Source organism: Diplotaxodon limnothrissa, linkage group LG11 (assembly GCF_057381915.1).
Source record: "Diplotaxodon limnothrissa isolate DT_005_m linkage group LG11, D_limnothrissa_male_GT1.1, whole genome shotgun sequence".
In the NCBI taxonomy this organism is placed as follows: Eukaryota; Metazoa; Chordata; class Actinopteri; order Cichliformes; family Cichlidae; genus Diplotaxodon; species Diplotaxodon limnothrissa.
The window spans coordinates 37,569,296-37,595,364 of NC_140606.1; the positions used below are offsets into that span (position 1 = coordinate 37,569,296).

At 42.1% G+C, this 26,069-nt stretch overlaps 1 protein-coding gene and 1 long non-coding RNA gene across 2 annotated transcripts in view; one reads left to right on the top strand and one right to left on the bottom strand.

Moving 5' to 3' along the window:
• gabbr1a (gamma-aminobutyric acid (GABA) B receptor, 1a) overlaps positions 1–26,069 on the bottom strand; it is a 141,621-nt gene that overhangs the window by 12,840 nt on the left and 102,712 nt on the right. Inside the window, exons 15-18 of the mRNA XM_085366700.1 lie at positions 24,295–24,445; positions 15,835–15,967; positions 7,427–7,543; positions 6,079–6,189 (exon numbers count right to left, since the gene is read on the bottom strand). Coding sequence (XP_085222826.1) covers positions 6,079–6,189; positions 7,427–7,543; positions 15,835–15,967; positions 24,295–24,445 — 512 coding nt within the window. The remainder of the gene's footprint in view (positions 1–6,078; positions 6,190–7,426; positions 7,544–15,834; positions 15,968–24,294; positions 24,446–26,069) is intronic.
• LOC146623530 (uncharacterized) lies at positions 2,299–4,348 on the top strand. Its single transcript, XR_014906579.1, has 4 exons — positions 2,299–2,342; positions 2,746–2,824; positions 3,203–3,298; positions 4,061–4,348. It is a non-coding gene; the product is annotated as an uncharacterized LOC146623530 (long non-coding RNA).

Genomic DNA, 26,069 nt, shown 5'->3' on the forward strand with positions numbered 1-26,069 from the left:
TGGGTGGAGACAAGGTATCAAGGACAATGTATTATTATGCATGTAGGTGCAGAAGACAAACAGCTTGAAGCTAATAACATTTGTCTAGAAAACAGCATGAAGCTAGTTCTTTGACAACGAAGGACATTCCAGAAGCCGGTTGGGCTACTGTGCTGACTTTTGGGCATTTCCAATGCAAAATGATGGTAACTATTTCAGTTATATTTTGGCTTTACTTTTGTACTTTGGGATGAGAGCTGGTGAGCTGTCCATTTGTATATGCACTCTATGGCAACACTACAAAAACCCACTGTAACTCGTGTCAAAGGTTCCCTGTGGTGAGGACACAAATGAGGACTAACATGAGAGTTTAGGGCTTTGCGCAGGTTTTAAACAGAACGTTCTGTCTCTGTTTGTCTGGATGCGAGCTATTCCTGCTGCTCCGGCTCGTCTTGGTCACTTCCGTTTTTTCCTACACAGACAAAATCATCTCTTACTCAGTTTCAACATCCCTGCTCTCATCCACTCCAATCTCCTCACTTCATCTGTGGCTCTGCTCTGTGATGTTTCATCTCATTGGAGTCTAACCAAAATAACTTTAATTTGCATGCTCACGTTTCCGCAATAAATTTTGGTCTTATCTTCCAAATGATCTCTTCCTCTTGAAATGCAGATCATTTCGCGGAGTAGAAAGTGTGAAGTGGTAAAAAGAAGCAGAGGAGAGCACTTGCAATTTTCCCATCATTGCAGTGGTTTCAAATCAGAATTTTCATGTTAGCAGTGATTTACCTGCGTGCGTTTTCGTTTTATGAAAGGGGTGACTCACAGTGACAAACACACACTGCAGTTTCTCTGTTTTACAGCGTATTTTGCCCCAGTGTTTTTACTCGCCGCAGCTCTCAAAGCATTGTTTTCAGCTGCAGCAGGCAGCCGTTTTTAGCAAGAAAGCTGCAAAAGCCCACTGTGCACAGTTAGTAACTAGCTAGTGAATATAGTAGCTCATTTAGCAGCCAAAGAGCCAGATATTTCTCTCAGAGGTTAGCAGAGAATAAAAAGAGACCTAAAAGAAATTCAATTGGTTACCAGAAAGCTTGTTATGCCACTATTCAGTTTGGAAATAAAGTAAAACTTGAATATAGATTTTTTTAAAATTGCCAGTTATTGGACTTTAATTTTAATAGATTTCAAATCAAAGCAAACAGCCAAACTGTCCTTCAACTAATATCTCTTCAAGCTGGTGTGGATAAGCAAGTATCACATCATCCATTATCAATGTGTTCTGAGCTCAAAGTGAGTTCAGCAATGTTTCATTTTTCCCCACTGTGACACATCAAAATGGCTCATTATGATATCAAAAAACACAAAACATAGAAGCATTAACTGAATTTGGACACTAAGGGGATAAAAAGCAGCAAAGGAATATGTAGCCATCTCTTTATGCTGCAGGTTTTCCAGCGTTCCCTCTCTATGTTGAACTTTAACTTTGGTCAGCTACATATTTTAAGGAATATCCCTCAGTTTTTAGCTGCTAACTTCAACACAGACTGACTGACTGCTGTGTAGTGCTCAGCAGGTAACACAGGGCACCTTAATGGGAGGTTTTTCTTCTCTGAAAATTATTGTCTGTGTTATTATTGAACAGAATTAAAAAGAAGTTTAAAAGGTAGATTGAAACGGTTAAAAAAGTAAAGATGGGTATTCGGTTACCCCGCAGTCTTACAAATGACCAGCAGGGGGAGCCTCCCGTGGTTTCGATAAGAAGTCAGCGTGTTCAGAAATTTGTGGAAAAACGACCTTTCTGCCATGTTGGTTACATTTACGTTTGTTTATACATTAATAAAAACTTTCCTGCTGAGCTTATGGTCAAGTTTTGTTTCATAAAAAATTGTAAATTCATTAAGAGTCAAATAAATACAAACTTTGGTTGCTTTAGAGAAGCTGCTTTGTGAGAGTGCAGTGTTTCTATGTCAGAGTCATAACGCTCGTGTCAAAGATTCAAAATAACTACTGTATGATGTTACAGGCACCACATCTATTTCTCTGTACACTGTAAACCCCAACAGTCTACCTGACTTATAAAGTTTGTGGATATAACAATTAAAATTCCTCACAAAGTTGAAACAACTTAAAACTTTTCTGTTCGGTTAACGATTCAAACAGTTATAATTGTACATGGCTTAGAAGTTAAGAGTAAATACTGCTTTCTTAATTATGATTTTTGAGTAAATGTTTTTTTCCGAGCTCCGCATGTGGACGTCATGACGTCATGACGTCTTCTCTCTAACCTGAACGACGTTGACAGAAAATTCTGTTCAATATGGCTGCCCTTCTCGAGCGACTGGAGAACACATTTGGAGAAACTTGTAAGTAAAACGGAACCTTCGTTATGTTTATTTTTTCCGTAAAAAAGCAAGTATATTAATATGTTGCAGCCAATAACTTGTTTTCGAATGCGCTGTTGTGTTAAAAAGCACAGACCCAGGTGGTGAATAGTTGTTCGCGGTTGTTCGCGCTCTTTTTCAAACAGATTATGTCGTCAGTTTTACAGTTTTAACCGATTAAAACACAACGCAAGAAAGTTGGCGTTTTTACAACAGCAGCCTCATTGTTCGGCAGGTTTTTTTTTTTTTTTTCTTCTCATTAGCATCATTCAAAAGTGACTTAGCTAGCAGTGGCAACTTCTATCTAAAACAATTGAAATATAGCAAGGTGTTGTATATTTAGTGTGCTGATAAGGTTTTCAATATTTTTATTTTTTCTTCCAAGGCTGAAGGCCAAAGACAAAAAGACAGAAGAAAAAAAAATTCAGACTGCAATTAATTTCAGGTGGAGACAGTAAACACAGGTGAGTTGAAAGATCTATTGAAGAAACCATTCATTAAGTCCCTTAAGGTGAAGATTTCATATATTGATAATGATAAAATTAACACAAATTAAAAGTTTCACTGATAAACACACAATTTTTCCTTGCTTTGAACCCCATGTTCTATATAGATCACAGCTCTGATCTGGAGAACACTATTTTAAAATACTGTGTAGGGTTTTTGTCAAATGATTAAGAAACATACTCTCTGTCACAAGAGACAGAAAGGTTGTATCTTAAAAGAAAAGTCTCCAAAATTTAGTAGAGTCTGATGTCATGCAGTTTCATAAACATGTATTCTCCCCAAAGAATGACACCTGAAAACTTTGCGTTAAATGAACTTTTCTTTTCCCTTTTTAGGAGGCGCCTGATATCAACGTGAAACGCACTGCAGTACTTCGTGCCCTTCCTGTATACCTGCGGGAGGAGGACCCAGAATTCTTTTAGACATGTAATGTAAGTGTATTTTTGCATTACTTAAATTCTGCCAGTAAGATAAAATGCTATGGATTTTTTTAAATACAATTTAATACCCTAGCAGCTACCAAATTGTACAAACAAAATACCCTCTCTGTAGAAAACCCACACACACACAGGTCAGGAGCAGGGCACAGGCGTATCACAGCACTATGGCTATGCTGCAGGTGGCCCAAAAACCAGGCTGAAGTCAAGATTTAGTTTCTTTTTGAGATAAAGTCATGAAATAAAAAATTACTTTTTTTTTTAGAAAAATAATAAAAATACAAATTATGTAATGCAAGAAGCTAACACGTTAATGTACATTTTTCAAAAAAAGTAGAGTACCCTAACTCGTTACAAAGTAACCCACTACACTGCTGAATGTTTTGCTAGATTACAGGTCATGCTTGTCACATTCTCTCAAACCAACCTTACTCATTTAATTGGGGCGATCGTGGCTCAAGAGTTGGGAGTTCGCCTTGTAATCAGAAGGTTGCCGGTTCGAGCCCTGGCTCCGACAGTCTCGGTCGTTGTGTCCTTGGGCAAGACACTTCACCCGTTGCCTACTGGTGGTGGTCAGAGGGCCCGCTGGTGCCAGTGTCCGGCAGCCTCGCCTCTGTCAGTGCGCCCCAGGGTGGCTGTGGCTACAATGTAGCTGCCATCACCAGTGTGTGAATGGGTGTGAATGTCTGGATGACTGAATGTGTAAAGCGCTATACAAATACAGGCCATTTACCATTGATACTGTGTCTATTCCAGGCGGACGCATTGGATGAGTCGACCCTCATTGACACTCCAGTTGCCCTTCTCACAGTGGTTACCGACGGCGCTTCCCAGTCCAGTCCATTTTACTTCCTCAAGCATGGCTGTTTTGGTGAAAGGCGACTAGGTGATGCGTGATATTCCCAGATTTGCAAATGCATTTGCTTTATTGTTTGGCTTGATCTATGCTCTGCATTTAGACTACCCCAGGAAGCTGGTTCACACATTTGCCTTAGTCCAAAATATCTTCATGGGGCTTGATGACGGCAAACCCCTGAAACCCCTGCCTACATGCTGTTAAGGAATATAAGGCAATGTTTGTCAGGACACGCACTCTGTTACTGAGCACTTTGTTTGAAGCACTTTAAGCACTTTAAGTTTACTACAGGCTTTGGGTGGATTTAACTCCATCAGTTTACCTAATTTTCCTATACTTGACTGCCTTATCTGGTTATTTGGAAGCTGATCGTCTTTGTACCCATTTTAAAAAATTGTTTTTCATTTCTATTTAAAAAAAAGTGATTAGTATTTGACTTTTTGTTTTGCATTTTTGTGTATTTTGAGAAAGATGCAATTAGGACTGATGTCGTCCTTTGTGAGTTTATAAAAAGATAAATGTTCTACACAGAATTTATAATGCTCACTTTATGGTGCCGATGTCCATGTTAGTTGTTTTATAAAAACATTTGTGATGTTTTTAAATTTTCATGAAAAAAATGTTAAATAAACAAAATGTAAAGTAACTGAATTTCCGTACTTTTTTTTTTTTTAGTAGTCTACACTCACAACATAAATATCTTTTAATTAATAATCAGATAATTTGAGTTTAGGTTGTAATATAATTGCATTGTGTTGCATCAAAATAATAAACTACAAGAAACACAAAAATATTGAAATTAAAGTATACAGTCTTTGAGTAAAGCTCAATTAATAAAATATAAAATATAATTTAAAATTTTTAGGTTAACAATAAATACAAATTTTGAGTACCCCATACTTAGAAGATATGAGTTTTTGTACTTAAATCTTTTGAGGTAATCAGTTTCCACAAAAGTTTTAAGTTCAGTCAACTTGTTCGGGTTTACAGTGTATACTCTGTAGTGAAAAATACTCCATATCCCTTCACTACAGGGAAAAAATGATTTTTTTTTTCCTAAACTGTAAGAGCTGAAAATGAGCAAGCCTGAAGATTCAAACAGACAGAACCATTTTTTAAAATATACTAATGGTGTGTTTAAAGTACTATTACAATTTAATGGAAGCCGTTGGTATGAAGAAACAAAGCATGATGGGTGACCCAATCACAAGCGCACAGTTATGATTCTTACAACACTTGAACAGCGGCTTAGCCTCAATCGCACCGGCCCGCGTGGCCATTTTCTAAAGTTATTGTTCATAATGTGAACGTAGTACAAGACCACAGCAACGGCAGCAATACTTTACTTTGTAGTAAGTGTATGCAAAACAGCAAAACGGCATGCTGCTCATCATTTAGAGTATGAAGAATAAAATGGGTACAAGTTTTTAGTCCTTCTTGAATAAAGGTGGTTAAAACATACGATCCTACAGAGAGGCAGGGATAAACTTGCTCACAATAGAGATGCCACAGGGTAACCTGTGCTTTTAACAGACATCAAGCACAGATCAACATATAACGGCTACATTTGGCTGCTCCCTTATTCAGCAGGTAGCTGAGCCGGTTTGATTTGACAGGTTTTTACACCGGATGCCCTCCCTGGTGTAACTCCCAAAGGATTTGCGTCTCCTCCCGGGATAAATATATAAAAGTCCTAAATATCAGTGTTCCAGTGCTACTGCTCATCTGCGCTTAAACATGATATTTATCCCTGGTTCAAACTGTGCTCTTTGAGTCAAGATGAATCCAAATGAAAGAACAATTCTTCAGTCGCGACCGAGCGTCTCATTACTGCGTTTCTGACTGATGGCTGTGGCTGCACAGTCTGTGCAAACGGGCGGTGACACACAAATGATCTCATCTGTCTCTAGTACTCTACCTCCTTAGTGATGTGCAGAGGATCCACAATCTGCCAGATCATGAGTGACAGGAAGTCGATAGCCAGCAGCACCCCGACCGTTGCGTAGAGTTTCCACGGCTCCAAGTGTTGCTGTGTGAGTCGGAGACAGAGACACACAAACAGAAACACAAGAGTCATCACTATCCAAGGGCATCACGAGCTGGTCCGCAAACAAAGACAAACTACCAGGACAAATAATGCGACAGGCGTCCTTGTGATTTCTGGATGACTGGGCACGAATTGTCTCTCCGAATGTGTGTCTTGACAGAGTGTGCGTTTTCAGAAGCAGCAGGAGTTTGTGTGCGGCTACAGAGCCCGTATTTGCACCTGAAATCATCGTTTATACAAACTGAGATGACACTGCTTTCGTGTGGAAGCGAGCGCTATCAATTCTATTATTCTTTACTTGAGCTATAATGGAAGCAATAAAGCCGTAACCGAAAAACAAGCAACAAAAATGAGCTTTCCCACTTTGCTCCCCCCTCTCTCCAGCTTTTTTTTTTTAACTTCAGCCATGCTGGCTCACGCACAGCACCTCCAACATTGTAACAGCCATTCAAGCGTGGAACAACCAAAACTGAAGAATAAAATAAAGAAGAAAACACATTACACAGTCCTGGGCCGCCTCTTCACTTGAGTTGCATGAAAAATGACTTGAAAAGCGCCCATTGTCCCCTCCATTTGTGAAAGTTTCTTTAAATACTCTCACTGAGCTCTCTGGCAAATTGCCCTTCTGTGGACAGGAAGAGAACTGAAAGTCAACCTGATTCGTTCTGCTTTGGCTCAAATAATAAAGCCCCGAAGGCTGGATTTCTGCATTGAACTTTAATACTCATCCATATTCATAAATATTCCATAAATGGCTTAATCTCTTATTCTTCTGATTAGGTCTTAGAAATTCCCACAACACATCACAGACTGGCAATATCTTACTGGCTGCAGGATACACTATCTAGAGGGTAAAAACTAACACAAACACAGAACTAGATACAAACTCTGCTCCAGCATGCAAACAAATGTGATGACGAGGGAATCGGGAGCTCAGACTCTTTCGTCTCCATGTGTGCTTTACGTGTACAGTATCTGTATCAGTGTGTGTCCAACCCTTATCCGTGCTCTCTGCTAGTGGATGATGCAACGCTCGCCCCTCAGAAGCTTATGTTACTACGAAGGCTGCACAGTTTTTTTTAAAGAACTTTTTTATCAGCCGGTGCCACACACGCCGCGTGGCCTGTGCCCGCCATCCCATCCTTTCTCTGCTCTCCGGAGATGCCCGAGAGGCTAATCCCAACCGCCCTCGATTCCTCTCCGCCTCCATCCTGCTCACCTTCTTCTTCTCCTTCTTCTCATCCTTCTTGGTGAAGAGGGTGTGGACCCACCAGATCTTGGTGAACATGCTGCCGTACGCCAGGCTAAAGCCGAGACCGAGGAGCCACAGGCGGAACTGCAGGAGAACAGAGAGGAGCAAAAGTGGAGTAGAGAAGGAGGAATGAGAGGATTAGGCTCGAGGAGAGGATTTTCATTTTAAAATACCTTTATTCAAGGATACGGCAAAGTTTGGACATGTTTACTCATTCACAGGTTTTTCATTACTTTTAGATTTTATACACTTTAAGAAAAAAGCTATTGAGCAGCACATTTGAATTATATCACAAGTTAAAAAGAAAAAACTTCAAAGAGATTCTTTGAAGCAGCCAATTTTTAGTGTAATCTTTGCACTCTTCACTCTCTTAACTAGCTTAATGAACATTTCCAAACAGAAGTTTTCATACATAGACCACTTATTGACTGCTCTTCCTTCACTCTGCGCTTCAGTTCATCCCATCTCAGCTGGGTTTAGGTCGGTAATGGTGGAGGTCACAGGATCTGATGCCGCTTGAGATAATCACCTCAGAATTATAATCAAACTAGTCCTTTTTCACATAGTACTTAAAGGAAATAGTCCCACTTACTTTTAGAGCGTTATTTTATTTATATTTGTCTATTTTAGTTATTCGCGCTGACGCAACCGAGTATCACGCAGATTTTGTACTCGGGAAAGCTTAAGGACTAATATGGCTAATGTCAGATCCAGATGCACCTTTTAGGTTTCCATAATGTTTGAAAACAGCTCAAACAGCCGTCACTGAGCCTACAGTTGCTGTTTTTGTTCATTGTTCTGCTTTCAGAGTAATGATGCTTCCATCCAGCTCAAACCAGAGAGGTCAGTGTGCCTCTGCAGGGTGCTGCGGTAGCCACACTGCCTTTAATTGTGAATGAATCTCCAGCAGTGTTGAGAGGAAAGCCCCCTACACCAGCAGTCTCCAACCTTTTTTGCGCCACGGACCGGTTTATGCCCGACAATATTTTCATGGACCGGCCTTTAAGGTGTCGCGGATAAATACAACAAAATAAAACTAGTACTGGTACCGAAAAAAAGAAAATTTATTCATAACACACATGAAAAGACCCAGGAAAACCGAGTAAACGATAAAAACGATAACAAAATAACGCTGAAAACCGATAAAAACCCTGAAAAGCATACATTTCACACCTGAGCCTCAACTCTCGCGGCCCGGTACCAAAGACTGACGGACCGGTACCGGTCCAAGGCCCGGGGGTTGGGGACCGCTGATTAAGAGGACCCGAGGGAAGCTCGGAAAGCTAAGCAGAAGTAATTTGGAGAGGAGAGTGACTGCCGTTGGTTGAAAAGAGAGGTAAAAAAACTTCAGTGGTTGGAAACATTATGGGTTCGTGGAGTCAGACGTGGATCAAGTAGACACAGTGTGTAAACTTTGCAACAGTGTCGTAGCTGCACCACAGAGCAACACTGCAAAGTTCACTAAACATAGATGTTTACATTTTTCATTGATTTTTTATATTGCAAACATTTGCACTGTTATCAGTATTTGCACACTATTTTATATTATTTTTTAAAGTCATTATTCAACACATTGTTATTGTTAAATAAATATCGTCAAATAATCGAGATCTCAATTTCAGTGAAAATAATCCTGATTATCATTTTTGCCATAATCGAGCAGCCCTATCTCGAGCATAGCACAGAGCAGCTTAAACACTATGACCAGTATTAAACTTACCAACTAGAACCACAGAAGAATCCCAGTCTGTTGGAAAAATGTGAAATAGTTGCAACTTTGTGTTCAACTACACAAACATATAAACCAGATTGCTGTTGCAGTCTATCAGTTTTCTTCCTGTTAAAGGGAAGTTTTTTCTTCCCACTGTCACCAAGTGCTAGCTTGATTGTAGGGTATTTATTTTACAATATAAAGCACCTCGAGACGACTACTGTTGAGATCTTTTGCTTATATAAAGAAAACTGGATTGAATTAAAGCACTAAATAAAATAATGACAAATTTTCTGTATTTGCATCTTTCATATATGGAGATCGGTGCCTTTGTGCTGCATGGGGACGTTTGAGTTAAGTGATGCTTGTTAAGAATTCCAACACGGCCATTATTAAATAACAACGAAACAAACAAAATCTTTATCTTAATGGAAAGAAAATCCCATTAAAGCTGTATATGGCTCTGTGTTTTCATTCTTTAAAATCCAACACATCCACAATAGGAGGAGAGGGACGAGTTAGCAAGAGGAGAGTAGCAGAGAGGGTGAGATGAACAAAAGAAAAAAGGAGAATGAGAGAATGGGGGTAGACAGACACACTGATAGATATATAAGGGGAGAGTGGGAGAGTAAAGTATGGGGTGCAAAAAAGATAGATGACAAGGTGAGATGCAGAGAGCGGGCAATAGTAGGGGAGAGATAATATGAATCCCAAGAGATGGCGAGATTGCAGGAACAGAAAAAAGGAGAAGAAGGTCAGAGGCAGAGTGCAAGAGAGAGGCAGAACAAAGCATGAGAGGGAATAACTGGACAGGGACAAAGAGCAGAGAAGCGACAGAAATGGAAATCTCCGCCTGCTACACAAAGGCTCGACATGGGTGACAGAGACATACTCCCACTCCTCATTAGCGCTGGGATCCCATCGTCTGTGCCATCCCGACACCCAGAAAGTCGTGGCCGCAACAACGAATGCCAAAATCATTTCAAACGCTTAATGAATTTTGACAGTGTTTAAACTTTGGTCGTCTTTCATGCGCTAAATAAGCACAATCAAAACCCTGAGCTGACTGCTGTCTGGTTTGCAGGTGTGCGCGTGCCACAGGCGACGAATATCACAGCTGTCCGTGCGTCATGACACCTAAACGTGGGCTTGCTTAAAGTAGACACAATTTCACAGAAGGGTAGAGCTTTACTAAACCTGACAGCTGTATCTGAAAAGTGCAAAAACATAAGCAAATGTGTTAAACAGATGCATATAAACAATCCTGATTTGAGAGCTCATGCAGCTGGACCAGTCACTTCCAATTCATGTTTCCAGAAACTATGTAAAACTTTCCAAAGAGGATCAGAATCAGAATCAGAATACTTTATTGATCCCTGGGGGAAATTATTTTTTGTTACAGTGCTCCATTTTAAACCAACATTAAGACAAGACAGACAATACGCTAACTAAGAATAGTACAATATATACATATATATACATACATACATACATAAGTCACTTATAAATAAATATTTGGAAAAGAAACATGTGTAGTTGTAGCAGCAAACAGTGTGTTAAGTGGATGCGTTGTACAGGGAGATGGCCACAGGCAGGAATGATTTCCTGTGTCGTTCAGTGGTGCTTTTCGGTAATCTCAGTCTCTCACTGAACGAGCTCCTGTGACTGACCAACATGTCATGGAGTGGGTGGGAGGTGTTATCCAACATTGTCTTTATCTTGGACAGCATCCGCCTCTCCGACACCACCTTGAGGGAGTCCAGCTCCATCCCCACAACATTGCTGGCCTTACGGATTAGTTTATTAAGTCTGTTGGCATCTGCGACCCTCAGCCTGCTCCCCCAGCATGCAACAGCATAGAGGATCGCACTGGCCACAACAGACTCATAGAAAATCCTCAGCATTTTCTGGCAGATGTTGAAGGACCTCAGTCGCCTCAAAAAATAGAGACGACTCTGGCCCTTCCTGTAAAGTGCTGTGGTGTTTTTAGCCCAGTCCAGTTTATTGTCAATGTGTACTCCAAGGTATTTATAGTCCTCCACAATGTCAACACTGACCCCCTGAATTGAAACAGGGGTCAAGTGTTTCCTGGTCTTCCTGAAGTCCACGATCAGTTCCTTGGTCTTTGCCACGTTGAGCTGCAGATGATTCTGCTCACACCACGTGACAAAGGAGTCGACCACAGCCCGGTACTCTGTCTCATCATCCCTGCTGATGCATCCAACCACCGCAGAGTCATCAGAAAACTTCTGAAGATGGCAGGTCTCTGTGCAGTGGCTGAAGTCTGTGGTGTAGAGGGTGAAGAGGAAGGGGGAGAGGACAGTCCCCTGTGGTGCCCCTGTGTGGCTGATCACCTTGTCAGACACACACTGTGGGAGACGTACATATTGTGGTCTTCCTGTCAGGTAATCAACAATCCAGGACACCAGAGAAGCATCCACCTGCATCGCTGCTAACTTATCACCCAGGAGGGTCGGCCTGATGGTGTTGAAAGCACTGGAAAAGTCAAAAAACATGACCCTCACAGTGCTCGCCGGCTGGTCCAGATGGGTGTAGACACGATTGAGCAGGTAGATGATGGCGTCCTCTGTTCCGAGACGAGGCTGATAAGCGAACTGAAGGGGATCCAGATGTGGTCTTACTATGGGTCGCAGCTGGTCCAGGATGAGCCTTTCCAGGGTCTTCATGATGTGGGAGGTCAGTGCCACGGGCCTGTAATCCTGGGGGCCACTGGGACGAGGCGTCTTTGGTACAGGGACGAGGCATGATGTCTTCCACATCACCGGGACCCTCTGCAGACTCAGACTCAGCATAAACAGTTTATGAAAGACTCCACACAGCTGGGGGGCACAGGCCTTGAGGACAAGGGGACTCACTCCGTCTGGTCCAGCAGACTTGCCTGAGTGAAGTCTCCTCATTTGCATCTCAAAATCCTGGAGGATCCTGGAGGATCTGGGACTAATAATGGATTGGATTTATATAGCGCTTTTCAAGGCACCCAAAGCGCTTTACAATGCCACTATTCATTCACTCTCACATCCACACACTGGTGGAGGCAGCTACAGTTGTAGCCACAGCTGCTCTGGGGCAGACTGACAGAAGCGAGGCTGCCATATCGCGCCATCAGCCCCTCTGGCCAACACCAGTAGGCAAGTAGGGTAAAGTGTCTTGCCCAAGGACACAACGACCAGGACAGAGAGCCCGGGGATCGAACCGGCAACCTTCCGGTTACAGATATGCTTCCCAACCCCCTGAGCCACTAAAACTATATCTGTGTAATTCACTTCCCTGTGTGCACGCAGCAACATGACAGCTTTAATTAAATGCTGAAACAAGAGAGGGAAAAGCTATTTAAACCATGTGACACCCTATTTATAACCTGTGAAAGGTAATTCAACAAAAATAACACATGCACACCCAAAGAGCACGTTATTAGTCCACTTGCACTGTATAACAAAAACCGTCTTCTGGACAAAAAGTGTTTTTTCCCCCTTGATCCTCAAAGACAGAGAAAATACCTGCAGGCCATTTAATTAGTTACACCTTGCTGGTAACAGGTTGGTTTCAATTCTTCATGGCATTGATTCAACAAGCGAGCCTGAAACGTTCCTCTGAGGTTTTGGACCATACTGACACGACAGCATCACTCAGTTAAAAAAGATTTGTTGGCTGCACATCCATGATGTGAATCTCCTGTTCCACCACAGCACAAAGGTGCTCTATTGCACTGACTGGATCGATCTGGTGACCGCTTCCCCAGTAAGAAAATATTAGCACACCTTTACACCACCGACAGCCTGAACTGTTGATACGACACCAAATGGATCCATGCTTTCATGTTGTTTTTACCAAATTCTGAAACTACCTTCTCAGAGCAAGCGACGTTTTTCCACTATGAAGCTTGTACGCAAGATTAATGCAGATCTGTAATCACTCATCTGCTGCTAGTCTATTATTTAAATCACTTTCGCTTTCCCGCGCTGTCAAACTCGGTGCTGACATCATTGCTCTAGTCCAATCATCTTCTTGCCGCCTTGTTCTCAGCCGCTGCTGTGCATGCATTAAATCTCAGAGCTCTTCTGTCATCCTCCCTTTCGTACTCCCTCAGAAAAGCAGGACTCTCCACACTTCACCTCACAACTTTCTACAGAGGCACCATTGAAAACATCCTGACACAAGGTTTTACAGCTTGGTTTGGCAGCTGCAAGTCCTGCGAGAAGCGTTAACTTAATAGGATAGTTAAGACTGCCAGGAGGATTGTTGGTGCCCCTCTCTCATCACTGGAGGAGATCTACAAACAGCGCTGCATACGCAGAGCTATCTCCATCATCAGAGACCCCCACCACCCCTCCCATGGCCTGTTCTCCCTCCTGCCGTCTGGCAAGAGGTACAGGAGCATCAGCTGGAGAACCACCAGGATGCTGGAAGGGTTCTTTGCACAAGCCGTGAGACTGATAAATGGACTGTGCCCTGTTCTACTGGGATTCTGTTCAATTCGATGTGTTGTGCATCCAGAGATGCTTTTCCACGTAACTTGATTGTAGCGATTCGAGTCTACGTTGCCTTCCTATCAGCTCCAAGGAGTCTGGCCATTCTCCTCTGACCTCTGGCATCATCAAGGCATTTTCACCCAGAGAACTGCTGCTCACTGAGTTTTCTCTTTTTCAGAACATTTTGTAAACCTTACCGGTTCAGATAGAGGGGGAGGAGGTGGAGGTGGTCAACAAGTACAAGTACCTCGGGCTGTGGGTGGACAATAAACTGGACTGGTCATGCAACACAGAGCACCTGTATAAAAAAGCCCAAAGCCGACTGTACTTCCTCAGGAGGCTGAGGTCTTTTAACATCTGCAGGAAGCTCCTGAGGATGTTTTACCAGTCGGTGGTTGCTGGAGTACTTTTCTATGCTGTGGTGTGCTGGGGGAGCAGCACAGCAAAGAAGGACTCATCCAGGCTGGAGAAACTGATCAGGAGGGCTAGCTCTGTGGTCGGCATGAAGCTGGACACTCTGGTGACAGTGGCAGAGAAAAGGACATTAAAGAAACTGATGGACATTATGGACAATGCTGGGCATCCTCTGCACACGGCCATTAACAACCAGAAGAGTCTGTTCAGTGACAGGTTGCTTCTCCCAAAGACAAGAACTAACAGACTTAAAAACTCCTTTGTCCCACACGCCATCAGACTGTTTAACTCCTCTCTGGAGGGGAGAGGGAGGGGAAACAGGAGGACAAAGGAGGGGGGAACAACTAAGCTGTAGTGCCTCTTCACCTCACTGTGCAATACCTTTGTGCAATACTTTTGTAAATAGTCAACGGTGCAATAGACCTCAATACTTGAAATGTGCAATTCACTTGTATTTTTATTCCTATTTATTCTATTTATCCCCTTCGTATATTTTATTTATATTGTCTCTGTATTTATATATGTGTGTGTGTGTATAACTCTGTAACTTCTGTCGGTGCTGTGCTTTTTTGGAAATCGAATTTCCCAGAGGAACCCACCCGAGGGATTAATAAAGTTCTATCTAAGTTCTAATCTAAGACATTATGTAGGAAAATCCCCGTAGATCAGCAGTTTGTGAAACACAGACCAGTCCATCTGGCACCAACAACCTTTCTGATGCTCAGTCTGAACTTCAGCAGGTCACCTTGGCTATGCACTGCTGCCACATGATTGGCTTATTAGATATTTGTCTTAGTGAACAGTTAAACAGGTGTGCCAAATAAAGTGGCCGTGTCCTGACACTACTAACCTACTAACTAGTTTCACATTGTTATCAACAATCAGAATTAAAATATTCTTAAACCAACCAAGTAATTTTTATGCTAGCAGGGTGATGTGTTGGATTAACTATAGCATCCCAGCTGAATTTTGTTTTTATTGATTGTTTTTTATTCTGTCCATACGTTTATCATCTGTTCCTCTATCGATGTCTCTGACTGAAGGAGGTGAGACTCAGTTCATTTTGTGAGGAAGATGAGTGATTTTTTCCCCCCTTTTTAACAAGAACACACAGGGCCTGAAGAAAAAAACCACTTCATGTTGGTTTCACTTTTCACTCCTCCCTGAGTACATCACCTGGAAAAGTATCACACATTAAAACAGAATTTCACTCACCAAAAATAGAGCACATTCTTGGAAGCTCTGTTATTAAAAATTACACGCACGGCAACCCAAATTACTGGTCTGCTCTAAAAAGAAGCAACAATGCAAAGCACCCTCAAACACTTCAATTCTGCAACTCCAGTGAGCTGAGGAGAAGTGTAACAGCTTCTAGAGGAAACATCGACCCGTCTGTCAAAGCACACGTGAACTTTAAGCCTTAATAAAAGGAACATTAAAAATATATATCCCCTGCACCCCTCACACATACAGTTATGAAGCTGTAAATTAACTATAGAGTCCTGAGCTACTTTTGTGCACTTCTGATATAAAGTTGGGCATTTAAAGTCCATGAGGATTGTTTTACTTTTGGAGCCACTCAAGAAAGTTTTTGGCCTCATTTTTCAGTCCAATAATGTGTCTTGTTGATGCTTATCAAGTTCTCAGCTACTGGTATCACATCACTAGAAAAATATATTTGTAGCTACAATAACACGATTACTCCTCTTCACTTCTGGCTACTACTTGCCCTTCCCTCCCTGTGTCGTTTTCTTTGTTACCTGGCAGACGACGGGGAACTGAGACTTCTGGACATGGTGACCATCAATCCCCAGCGGGAACACAGCAGCGAGCGCCATCATGCAGCCCACCGCTGTCATGTTGTTCAGGTAGGGCTGTGAGTTCTGGATGTACCTGAAATTGTAACAGATTCACACAGGAACACAAATAAAGAGAAAAAAAACACAATAAGAAAAAACATGTTTCAGCTTAAAGGTAGATTCAATGAATTTGTAAGCAGGCGATAATTGTTTTGTTGCGAGCTCCAAGAAAGCTCATCTTTTTTTTGTAGGTTTTTTTAAATTAAAATGTTATCATCCTGATTTGCTTGTTTGGACGGTCTCCTGGCGTGTTCATCACACTGAGAAGGTCCAAATATAGAAACACTCTTCCTCCCCGGGCATCTCCTTTGATGTGTGATTGGCACTCATTAGTCTAATTAGTGCAGACAGAAGGCGACGTCCTATCTTCTGTGAGCAGTGCAAGAGGACAATTTTAGGTGAGGCATTTTTTCACCATACAGCCACAAAGAAAAAAAGGTTATTTGTTGTGTGCACGGCATTAGATGGATAAAATACAGGAAAAATCATTAGTCTGCTTTGTAGAGGTTTTTATCACAAACACACAAACACAAAAGGTCAGGGTGTTTTCTTGCTGTATCTTCACAGGAAAGATTGCCAAAGAGAGAATGACTCACTTCCTAGGGATCACAGATACCTGTAAAAATCTAACAGTTGAGTACTGTCTGATTTAGTTGAGGGGATTTAATTCAATAACCTTCTAAACAGAGTTTAACATTTGCCACAGTAGCAAACATTCCCCGTGGAGGTGCACTATTTACCTCTCTTTCATGAAGTAAACACTTTTTATTGCCAGTGTGTGAACAGACTGTTCAGCTTAAAAACTCAGATCTTCCCTCCACAGCATGGCTTTTGTCCCGTCTTCCTCCCCTCGCCCCCTACCGGTCACGGCAGACGGCCGCCCATCTCTGAGCCTGGTTCCGCTGGATGTTTCTTCCTGTTAAAAGGGAGTTTTTCCTTCCCACTGTTGCCATGTGCTTGCTCAAAAGGGATTGTTTGATTGATGGGGTTTTCTTTGTATTACTGTAGGGTCTTGTACCTTACAATATAAAGTACAATAACCTCCTAAGACCCGAACTCTTTCATGACATGCATATTTAATGTCTCTTTGCTATTTCGGCTGATTGGGACCTGATGAATGTAAAAACAAAGAATTATCTTTTTACCAAATTTTGCGCTCCAAGGGCCTGATATCCACATATGAGCTCATTCGTTTTAAATTTTGATAGAACAGTGGCAGCATAATGTCCTCGTAAGTGTATATCAGGCCCTTGTAGAGCAAAATTTAGTAGTGTGGTCTAGACAACCCAGAATGTGATGTCTGCATGTGTAGACGCCAGGTCCTAGGAGGTTTCAGCCAACTGCTGTTGTGCTTTGGTGCTACAAAATAATTTAACTGAATTAAAAAGGTTCTCTTGGTCGCCTCCATAAGCCTGTGGACTGACTCGTTCTTCACTGGGGTTTCTATACATGTAATTTGATTATCAGAATTCCTATGGAAGCAGTACATGTGTACTTTGTAGTGGATCTGAGGCTGGATTTACCTCATTTTAAGACCTGCTAAGGACCACATGACTTTTATTATGGTATGAAAAACCTGGAGTACTTTCTTTTTACCATTTCTGCATTTGTTGGTTTCCCAGTTATACAACATACATGGCATCCAGTAGTCAATATAAAACAGTGGAGCCTAAGAGTAGGATAGTGTAATCGGTGCTAGCACACACACTGCATGTGAGCATAAGCTGCACCCAAATGCAGGCAACACTGCTGAATACGACTAATAACAATAGTTTTCTGGAAGCTGCACAGTGTCTTTAAGCTCTCCGTGGTCTACACCCTGCTTTGAAAAATCAGATGAAAGTTTTGCCTCTGCACTGCAGCTGCAGCAGTCATATTTAAAAACGATAGTGAGTGTGGGAGAAGAGACAGGAGCTAAATGGACAATCAAGAAGAAAAAACAGGCACAGTGATTTCTCTCTGTTCAAGACAATGTGTTTATTTAAATTCCTCCAGGGACCTTCTCAGCATTATAATGTTCCCAAGAAGAGATTTAGTTTCAATTTAAGAGTTTTTAATATATTCTGCTCAGGCTGCCGATCTCCTGCAGCAGAGTGTGCACGTTTGACTCTTTTATCCCATTGACCTGCCCTTGCACATCCCCGGGGGGCCGCACTGCTTATTTACAGCACAGCTCCACACTCATGTAGAGCGCATACAAACATACATTCACATGTACACTCTCTGACTCGCTAACGAATGCTAGAACATCTGAAGTAACCTTTCAGTCTGTTATATACCATTGACGTATGAGGTGCTGCGGGGGTTATTCTCTGACATGAAGTGTTGCTTTCTCCTTCTATTATGCACAGCGTTGAACTGCTGCTTTGAATTATGATTGATTGAGGCCAGTGTTGGAGGAAAAAAACGGTCATTTTTTTCCCCTTCTGTGCTCGATTTTTATCTCTGCATGACTGCTCTCACACGATAACAGTATGTGATGTATGTGACACCAGGGAGCATAAATATATAGATCAGAAGCATTAGAGTGCTGCACAGCCTGCTGTCAGTCACCACAATTTGGTTTCTGTATCCTGCGCTAATGCAAAATTACCCATTTAATGAGTCAGTATGACTTTGTCGTTTGCTTAAAAAAAGCCTGTGCCAACCAGAACTGGGCCAGAACCAATGAAACAAATATCCAGGGTTTCAGGATGCAAATCCCTTACAAGAAATGTTAACCACTAATCAAATATAAGTATTTTTCCTGTTGCCTGTAGTGCTGTGTTTCCCAGTATTGGAGATCGTGTAGAGATGTCTGCCTTCCGATGAATGTAATGGAAATAAATTGTATTTGCCTTGTGGTGCTCAGAGCAAGAAAACACTGAAAATCAGTAGCTTTTCAGTCTCTTTCCTGAAAGCAGAATCAGTTCGTTGGACGATGTTTGAAAGGTTCCAGAAAACACAATAATGACTTTACTTCAGGTGAAAACTGTAAACTACCAAGTACATGCCAACCTCACAGCAGTAAGTTATTGGAACATACACTATATATAAAAATGTGTGCAGCCACTGTGACACTGAGTCTGAGAATAAACTTTAATCTGACTGTATTTCAAAACCAAACATGACAACAGATGGATCTGACTGTGAGACCAAGGATGCAGGAAGCTCATTGGCTAATTCTCCTTCCTGACTGTAATAATTACCAAAGCGTTATAAAATGTACTCCATGTTGATTTTTTTATATCCTGAAAGTTGCGATTGAGCGCATAAAGTCATCAGCCAAGTGTTTACTGAGGTCAAAGAGTCAATGAGCTGAGGGCTGTTCTCTCTCGATTCTACTGGAAGCTTTTTTCAGCCAGGGTGGAATATATGAAAAAGAATGCAGGCGCTTCAGCTTTAAGACCTATGTCCTTTAAACCAGTGGTCCCCAACCCCCGGGTCTCGGACCAGTACTGGTCCGTGAGTCATTTGGTACCGGGCCGCGAGAGTTGAGGCTCAGGTGTGAAATGTCTGCTTTTCAGGGTTTTTATCGGTTTTCAGCGTTATTTTGTTATCGTTTTTATCGTTAACTCGGTTTTCCTGGGTCTTTTCACGTGTGTTATGAATAAATCTTCTTTTTTTTGGTACCGGTACTGGTTTTATTTTGTTGTATTTATCCGCGACACCTTAAAGGCCGGTCTGTGAAAATATTGTCGGGCATAAACCGGTCCGTGGTGCAAAAAAGGTTGGGGACCGGTGCTTTAAACTATCTTAAACTATAATTTCGCCCAAACTCTGAATGCTTTGCAGCTTTATTTGAAGCAACAGAAATAAAGCATGGCAAATACTACATCCATGTTTATAAGATGGCCTCTTTGACCTTTGAAAAATGGTTCTGTTTTTTTTTTTTCTCGTAACAAATATTGCTTGAAGCCAGTACAGGGTGTTTCAGGGATGAAGATGTTAACTATACATGTAAGTGCCTCCACGGGATTCTCATGGCTGATCACATAAAGTCCATTTTGACTGCTCAGATTAAAGATGCACATCTAAATGGTCTGAATGGAATGAGTCCATGTGATCTGTGCTGTTCACACCACTCTGCATTTGGGAAGGCTGGACTAGTGTAATTCCTTATTATCCAGTGGTCCTAGAAGCTGAACTGAAAGAGAGATTATACGTCTCGTTTATTAGCTTCTCTTTATTGGCTCACTGTTAAATTGAATTCCTTCTCCTTGTGCTCAAAGTGCTGAATGATTAGCCAACATCATAACTTCATAGTACCATTTTATCCTAATAGAGCACTTTGCTCTCAGACTGCAGGTCTACTTGTGTTCTTAGAGTTTCTCAAATTAAAATGGGAGGCAGAGCCTTCAGCTTCCAGGTCCCTCTCCTGTGCAACCGACTCCCAGTTCAGGTTCAGGAGACAGACACCCTCTGCTTTTAAGAGCAGGCTTCAAAATGTCCTTTTTTAAAAAAAAAAAGCTTATAGTTGGGGGTGGATCAGGCGACCTTGAACCATCCTTTAGTCATGCCGCTAGATGGATGTGCTTTTGGGGGACTTCCCATGATGCGCTGAGCACTTCACTCCCCAGGTGTTTATATGGCATTATTGCAGCTCATGTTTGTTGTTTGTGGTTTTTGTACGCTCTAAAATTCAGCTCAGTGAAAAAACCCAGATCTGAGTCACTTTTTCCTGCTCTATAAACGCAGCTGAAGAGCAAACATCTGTTTCTCCGTTTGAGGCGAACCAAATTAACTGAACTACAGGTGTGAAATCACCTGGAAGTATTTAGTATTAGTATTTATTTATTTATTGTCATTGTCAAGAACAATGAAATTGCGTTTGGGGCTTCCATACAACCCAAAAAAAAGAAGAAAATAATAAATACCCCTTAAAACCCAAGTGTACATATTTAACCCAGTGTGACTCCAATGCAATAAGACAATCCTTAGCAATAATGTTCGTAGAAATTCAGACAAAGACCTGAGAAACATGACAAAATACAACAATGCAACCCATTCAATATTATTGTACTGTGAGATATGATATCAGATATGATAGTTATCTATTTAAGAAAGAGGGGGGGGGCAGGAGGGGGAAGAGAATAAAGATATGATGCACCAATGCAGACCAGTTCATTGCTATTAAGAAGTTGGATATGGTTATTGTCCGTGAGAGGGGGGCAGAGAGTTCAGGAGCCTCACAGCCTGTGGATACAGGCTGTTGGCCAGTCTGGATGTTCTGGCCTGTATAGACCTGTACCTTCTCCCTGAGGGCAGCAGATGGAAAAGGTGGCGCGCAGGGTGATGTTGGTCCCGCAGGATACTGTGCACCCTCCTCAGACAGCGAGTGGGGAAGATATTACTGATCTCTGGCAGACTTGTTCCAATAATTCTGCCAGCTTCTTTCACCACCCGCTGGAGTGCTTGCTGATCGGCCTTGGTGCAGCTGGGGAACCACACTAGAAATCCATACGTCAGAACGCTGCTGATGGCACAGTTGTAGAAGTTCAACATCAGAGATCTGGGAATGTGTGCGCTCCGCAGTCTCCTCAGGTAGTAGAGGCGCTGTTGGGCCTTCCGTACAACTGAGGTGATATGGTTGCCCCAGGACAGGTCCTCGGTCACAGTTACCCCCAAGAATTTAAAACTGCTCACCCTCTCCACCGCCTCACTGCCAATGAAGAGAGGCAGATGGTTGTTATGACCCCTCTTCCGGAAATCTACAATGATCTCCTTGGTCTTTTTGGTGTTTAAGACCAAGTTATTGTCGTGGCACCATGACTCTAGTTGTTGCACCTCTGTCCTATAGTTTGTCTCATCATTGTTGGATATAAGTCCGAGCACTGTAGTGTCATCTGCAAACTTAACAATGAGATTGGACGCGCAGGAGGAAATACAGTCATGGGTGAAGAGAGTGTATAGCAGAGGGCTCAGAACACACCCCTGAGGGGCACCGGTGTTGACCACAAGGGTGGAAGAGGTGTTCTTACCCACTCTGACACTCTGTCTACGGTTAGTGAGGAAGTCCACAATCCAGTTGCACAGAGAGGAGTTAAGTCCCAGTTGGTGGAGTTTGGGACGGAGTTTGTATGGCCGGATGGTATTAAAAGCCGAGCTGTAGTCTACAAAGAGGAGCCGTGCATAGGTGTTCCTGTGTTCCAAGTGCTTCAGTAATGTGTGCAGCACTGTGGCGATCGCATCCTCGGTTGACCGGTTCTCCCTGTATGCAAACTGGTGCGAGTCCAGGGATGGTGGAAAAGCAGCTCTGATGTGTTTAATGACCAGTCTCTCCAGGCATTTGGCGGGAATGGGGGTGAGTGCCACAGGTCTGAAATCGTTCAGACATGTGACATTTGACTGTTTTGGGATGGGAACGATGGTTGCTGCTTTGAAACAGGATGGTACCAGTGAACAGGACAACGAGGTGTTATATATAGAGGTGAAGACGTCCGCCAGGTCCGCAGCACAGTCTTTTAGCACCCGGCCCAGCACTCCATCCGGCCCGGCCGCCTTCCTGGTGTTAATGCTCCGGAACACACGCCTCAGCTCATGAGTGCTCAGGACCGGAGCAGGGTCGGTTGAGGGGAGAGGGGACAGGACAGGGTCGGTGTTCTCCCTGTCAAAACGGGCATAAAAGAGATTTAGATCCTCAGCCAGAGTAGAACTGTCGGCTGAGGGTGATGGTGTTCTTCTTTTGTAGTCCGTGATAGCCCTGATGCCCTCCCAGACCTGCCTTGGGTTTGTGTTGTTCTCAAACCTGGCCTCGATACGCCTCCTGTGCTGCTGCTTGGCAGTCTTGATGCCTCTTCTCAGGTTGGCCCTGGCAGCACTGTATGCCTCCTGGTCCCCGGATTTGAAAGCGTTGTTCCTTGTTCGAATAAGTTGTTGAACTCCGTGTGTCATCCAGGGTGGATTATTAGGGAACACACGGAATCGTTTCCAAGTTGTTACATTGTCCACACAGAAACAGATACAGAAACAGGTCAAACATTTGCTGAACTTTATTGTAGCTGCAGCTGAGACATCGAAAGGTCAGACGTGTCAGATTCAGTTCGTTGGATTTCTCGTCTGTGATTGCTTTTGACTCATTCGTTGTTTTAAGGTGGATTGATTTTGGAGTTTTGTCTCCTAACAAGGCAGCTGGTGCAAACCTGTTTTGTGAAAACATCTTACTGAATATATTTGATTTGATCTGACTCGCACTGTTTTGGCTGCTGAAAGCAGCCCGTGGTGAAATTGTCTTTGAAATATAATCAAAGGTGGAGGAGGGCCTGATTGGCACACTCGAGTCAGCCAGAGATCCTCAGAAGAACAAACCTCTCCAGCTTTCCAAAGAAAAAAATAAATAAGTAAATCTCCTGATAAGCTTGTGGACTTGTGGGACTGTAAATCACTTTGACCCAGGTCAAACATAAAAATACTATGTTAAAGAGACCTCAGAGATATCCTCCACTGGCTTCACAGACATGTATTAAGCTCATAAATCCTAGTTCAAAAGGCAGTTTTTTTTAAAGTGAATTTATTTGCATTTGCTCTAGAGCTACGTTTAAGCTGTGACAATGAAACCAGCAGCAAGATAGCAAAAAAAGCCATGCCCAAACTGGAGACACAGCATGCCATTCATTTACATTAACCTCAAAGGAGAAGAAGATCTCTGAGAATTATTTTGAGCTCTGTTTTAAATCCAAGAAAAACTCAAAGTCACGCTTGGAGTGCAAACACAGTAAGTGATGAGGTCTCTGTGAGCAGCAGGAGGTTGTTACAAGATCTGATTTCCTCTGACTTCACAGATTTTTATCCAAACAGATGACTTTTGTGTAACAAAGCTGTCTCTTGAATCTTTGAGACATGACTCTGTCGGTCCTCATTAGTTTCGGCTGTTTGACCATTTCATCTGTAACTCCATCTTAAAAGGAAGATTTTCCTTGCGTGACTTAACCACAGCTAATTTCAAGATCCAAACTTTGTGGCATTAACAGTCTTTAAAACCTAAAAACAATTAATTAAGTAAAGCATGAAAACAAAATAATTACTACACTTGAAAAGCTGACACTATAACATTTTGGATTTATTTAAAAATCGAATTAAGTCTCAAAATTGTTGGAGCATAATTTTTCTGTTGAGTTTTAGAGTAAAACATACAGTTATTTAAAAATGTCTGGTGTGCTCACAAAGGCACTCATTTATATTCAAACACACTTTCACTGACACACACTTGAATCCAAAGTAAACAAGTAAAAGGCTTGTGCAGGAGAAGCAGCTTATACAATGACCTCTCCAAAAAAACTCAAAGCAAGATAAACAGAACGACAGTGAATGCAAAATAATAAGCGAAGACTACGAGGGGAGAATATTTCAGGCTATGTGGATGTCGAGTGTTCGAGGACTCACCGGACATTCCCGTTATAGATGTTGAAGGTTAGACAGACGATGCCGAGCAGGATGCCGAGGCCGGCGAAGACGGACACGGCTGCAAACAGCTTTTGAGACAGGTACCTGTATTCGTCAATCACCACTGTCCGATCGGCCGGAGGCCCAGCACCTGAACAGAGAGAGAGAAAAGAAATAAAGGGAGGGAAAATGCTTCTACTGCTCGGATACTCCCAACATCCCATTAATGAGACAATAACCTTTAAAGACCTCCTTTACTCACAGCTTCAAATAATTACCCTTGGCAACTGGGTGAGGGCCGCACTGGGTTGTACTGTCATCCAGAGCACTTTAAGGATGATGATACGATGTTCTTTATATGTTAGATGTAACTCTTTAACAACAGCTCCTAAATATGTAGCTTAATACTTCTTTTAATACTTTTCACAGGCAGTTACATCCCAAAAAGCATTGATGGGAAAAACTTCAACCTCATAAATAATAATAATAATAATGGATTGCATTTATATAGCGCTTTTCAAGGCACCCAAAGCGCTTTACAATGCCACTATTCATTCACTCTCACATTCACACACTGGTGGAGGCAAGCTACAGGTGTAGCCACAGATGCCCTGGGGCAGACTGACAGAAGCCAGGCTGCCATATCGCGCCATCGGCCCCTCTGGCCAACACCAGTAGTCAGTAGGTGAAGTGTCTTGACCAGGACAGAGAGCCCGGGGATCGAACCGGCGACCTTCCGGTTACAGATACGCTTCCCAATTATTTATTGTATAACTACTGTAACGATTTGTACTTTGGTGTATTTACATGCTTGACTTTAAAGTAAAAAACTCTTACCTGAAAAGTGAGTGATGTCACAAGAAACATGCTTAAAACTTGCCTGTTTCCATAGCTACCCCCTCATAACAACTATATTTTTTCTGATTCCAGCTTCTTAAATGTGATGATTAGACATGTTTAGATGAAAGAGCCTTCTCTCATAATTGTGTCATTTTAAAGATTAAACAATGAGTCCATTAATCATGAAAACAGTCATTTGTTTAATTGGCTGGGAAATAACCGCTCATTGCTATTCCACTGCCCTTCCTGCTTTTATTCTGTGAACATGACCAGTCAGTGCCGGTGATGATTGCACAGTTCATTTCAATTTCAGATGCCTGACTAACAGAGACTTCTTGTTCTATGTGTGCATCGGAGCAAATATCCTGGTTAAAAGCAAATCCACGGTTCCTTATATTTGCAACGGAAGCCAAGACAATGGCAACCAAAGCAGCGGTTCTACACATCCTCGCTAAACATGAATGAATGTCTCAATACACGACTGCACAAACTGCTCGAGCAGCATTAAGAATCTAATAATTAAAGTACCATTTAGTGTTGTTAAGTAGAAACCATAACTCCTGATAACTTTTCATAATGACTGAGTCACTGAAGCTTCTCAGGCTGATTCGATGCATTTTTAAAGACAATTTCTATCGCCTTTCTATCTTTATTAGATAGATTCAGTAGTTACAGAAAAGGGTGAAAGAGAGCAGGAGAAGAACCGTGATTCAACATTCAGTGTTAAAAGATTTGTTCTTAAACACAAAATTACATTCAATAATGCAGCAGTATCTAAAGTGAAGTATCATCTCTGCCTTCATGCTCACTCGCTCTCACAAACTGCTCCTTTGTTCTCTCTCTCTCTCCTTCTCTTATTTAAAGGAGTCTAGAAGCAGGTGAAATGTTTAAACATGAATAACATGAATCCTGAGTGTCTGATGGGCATTTAAATA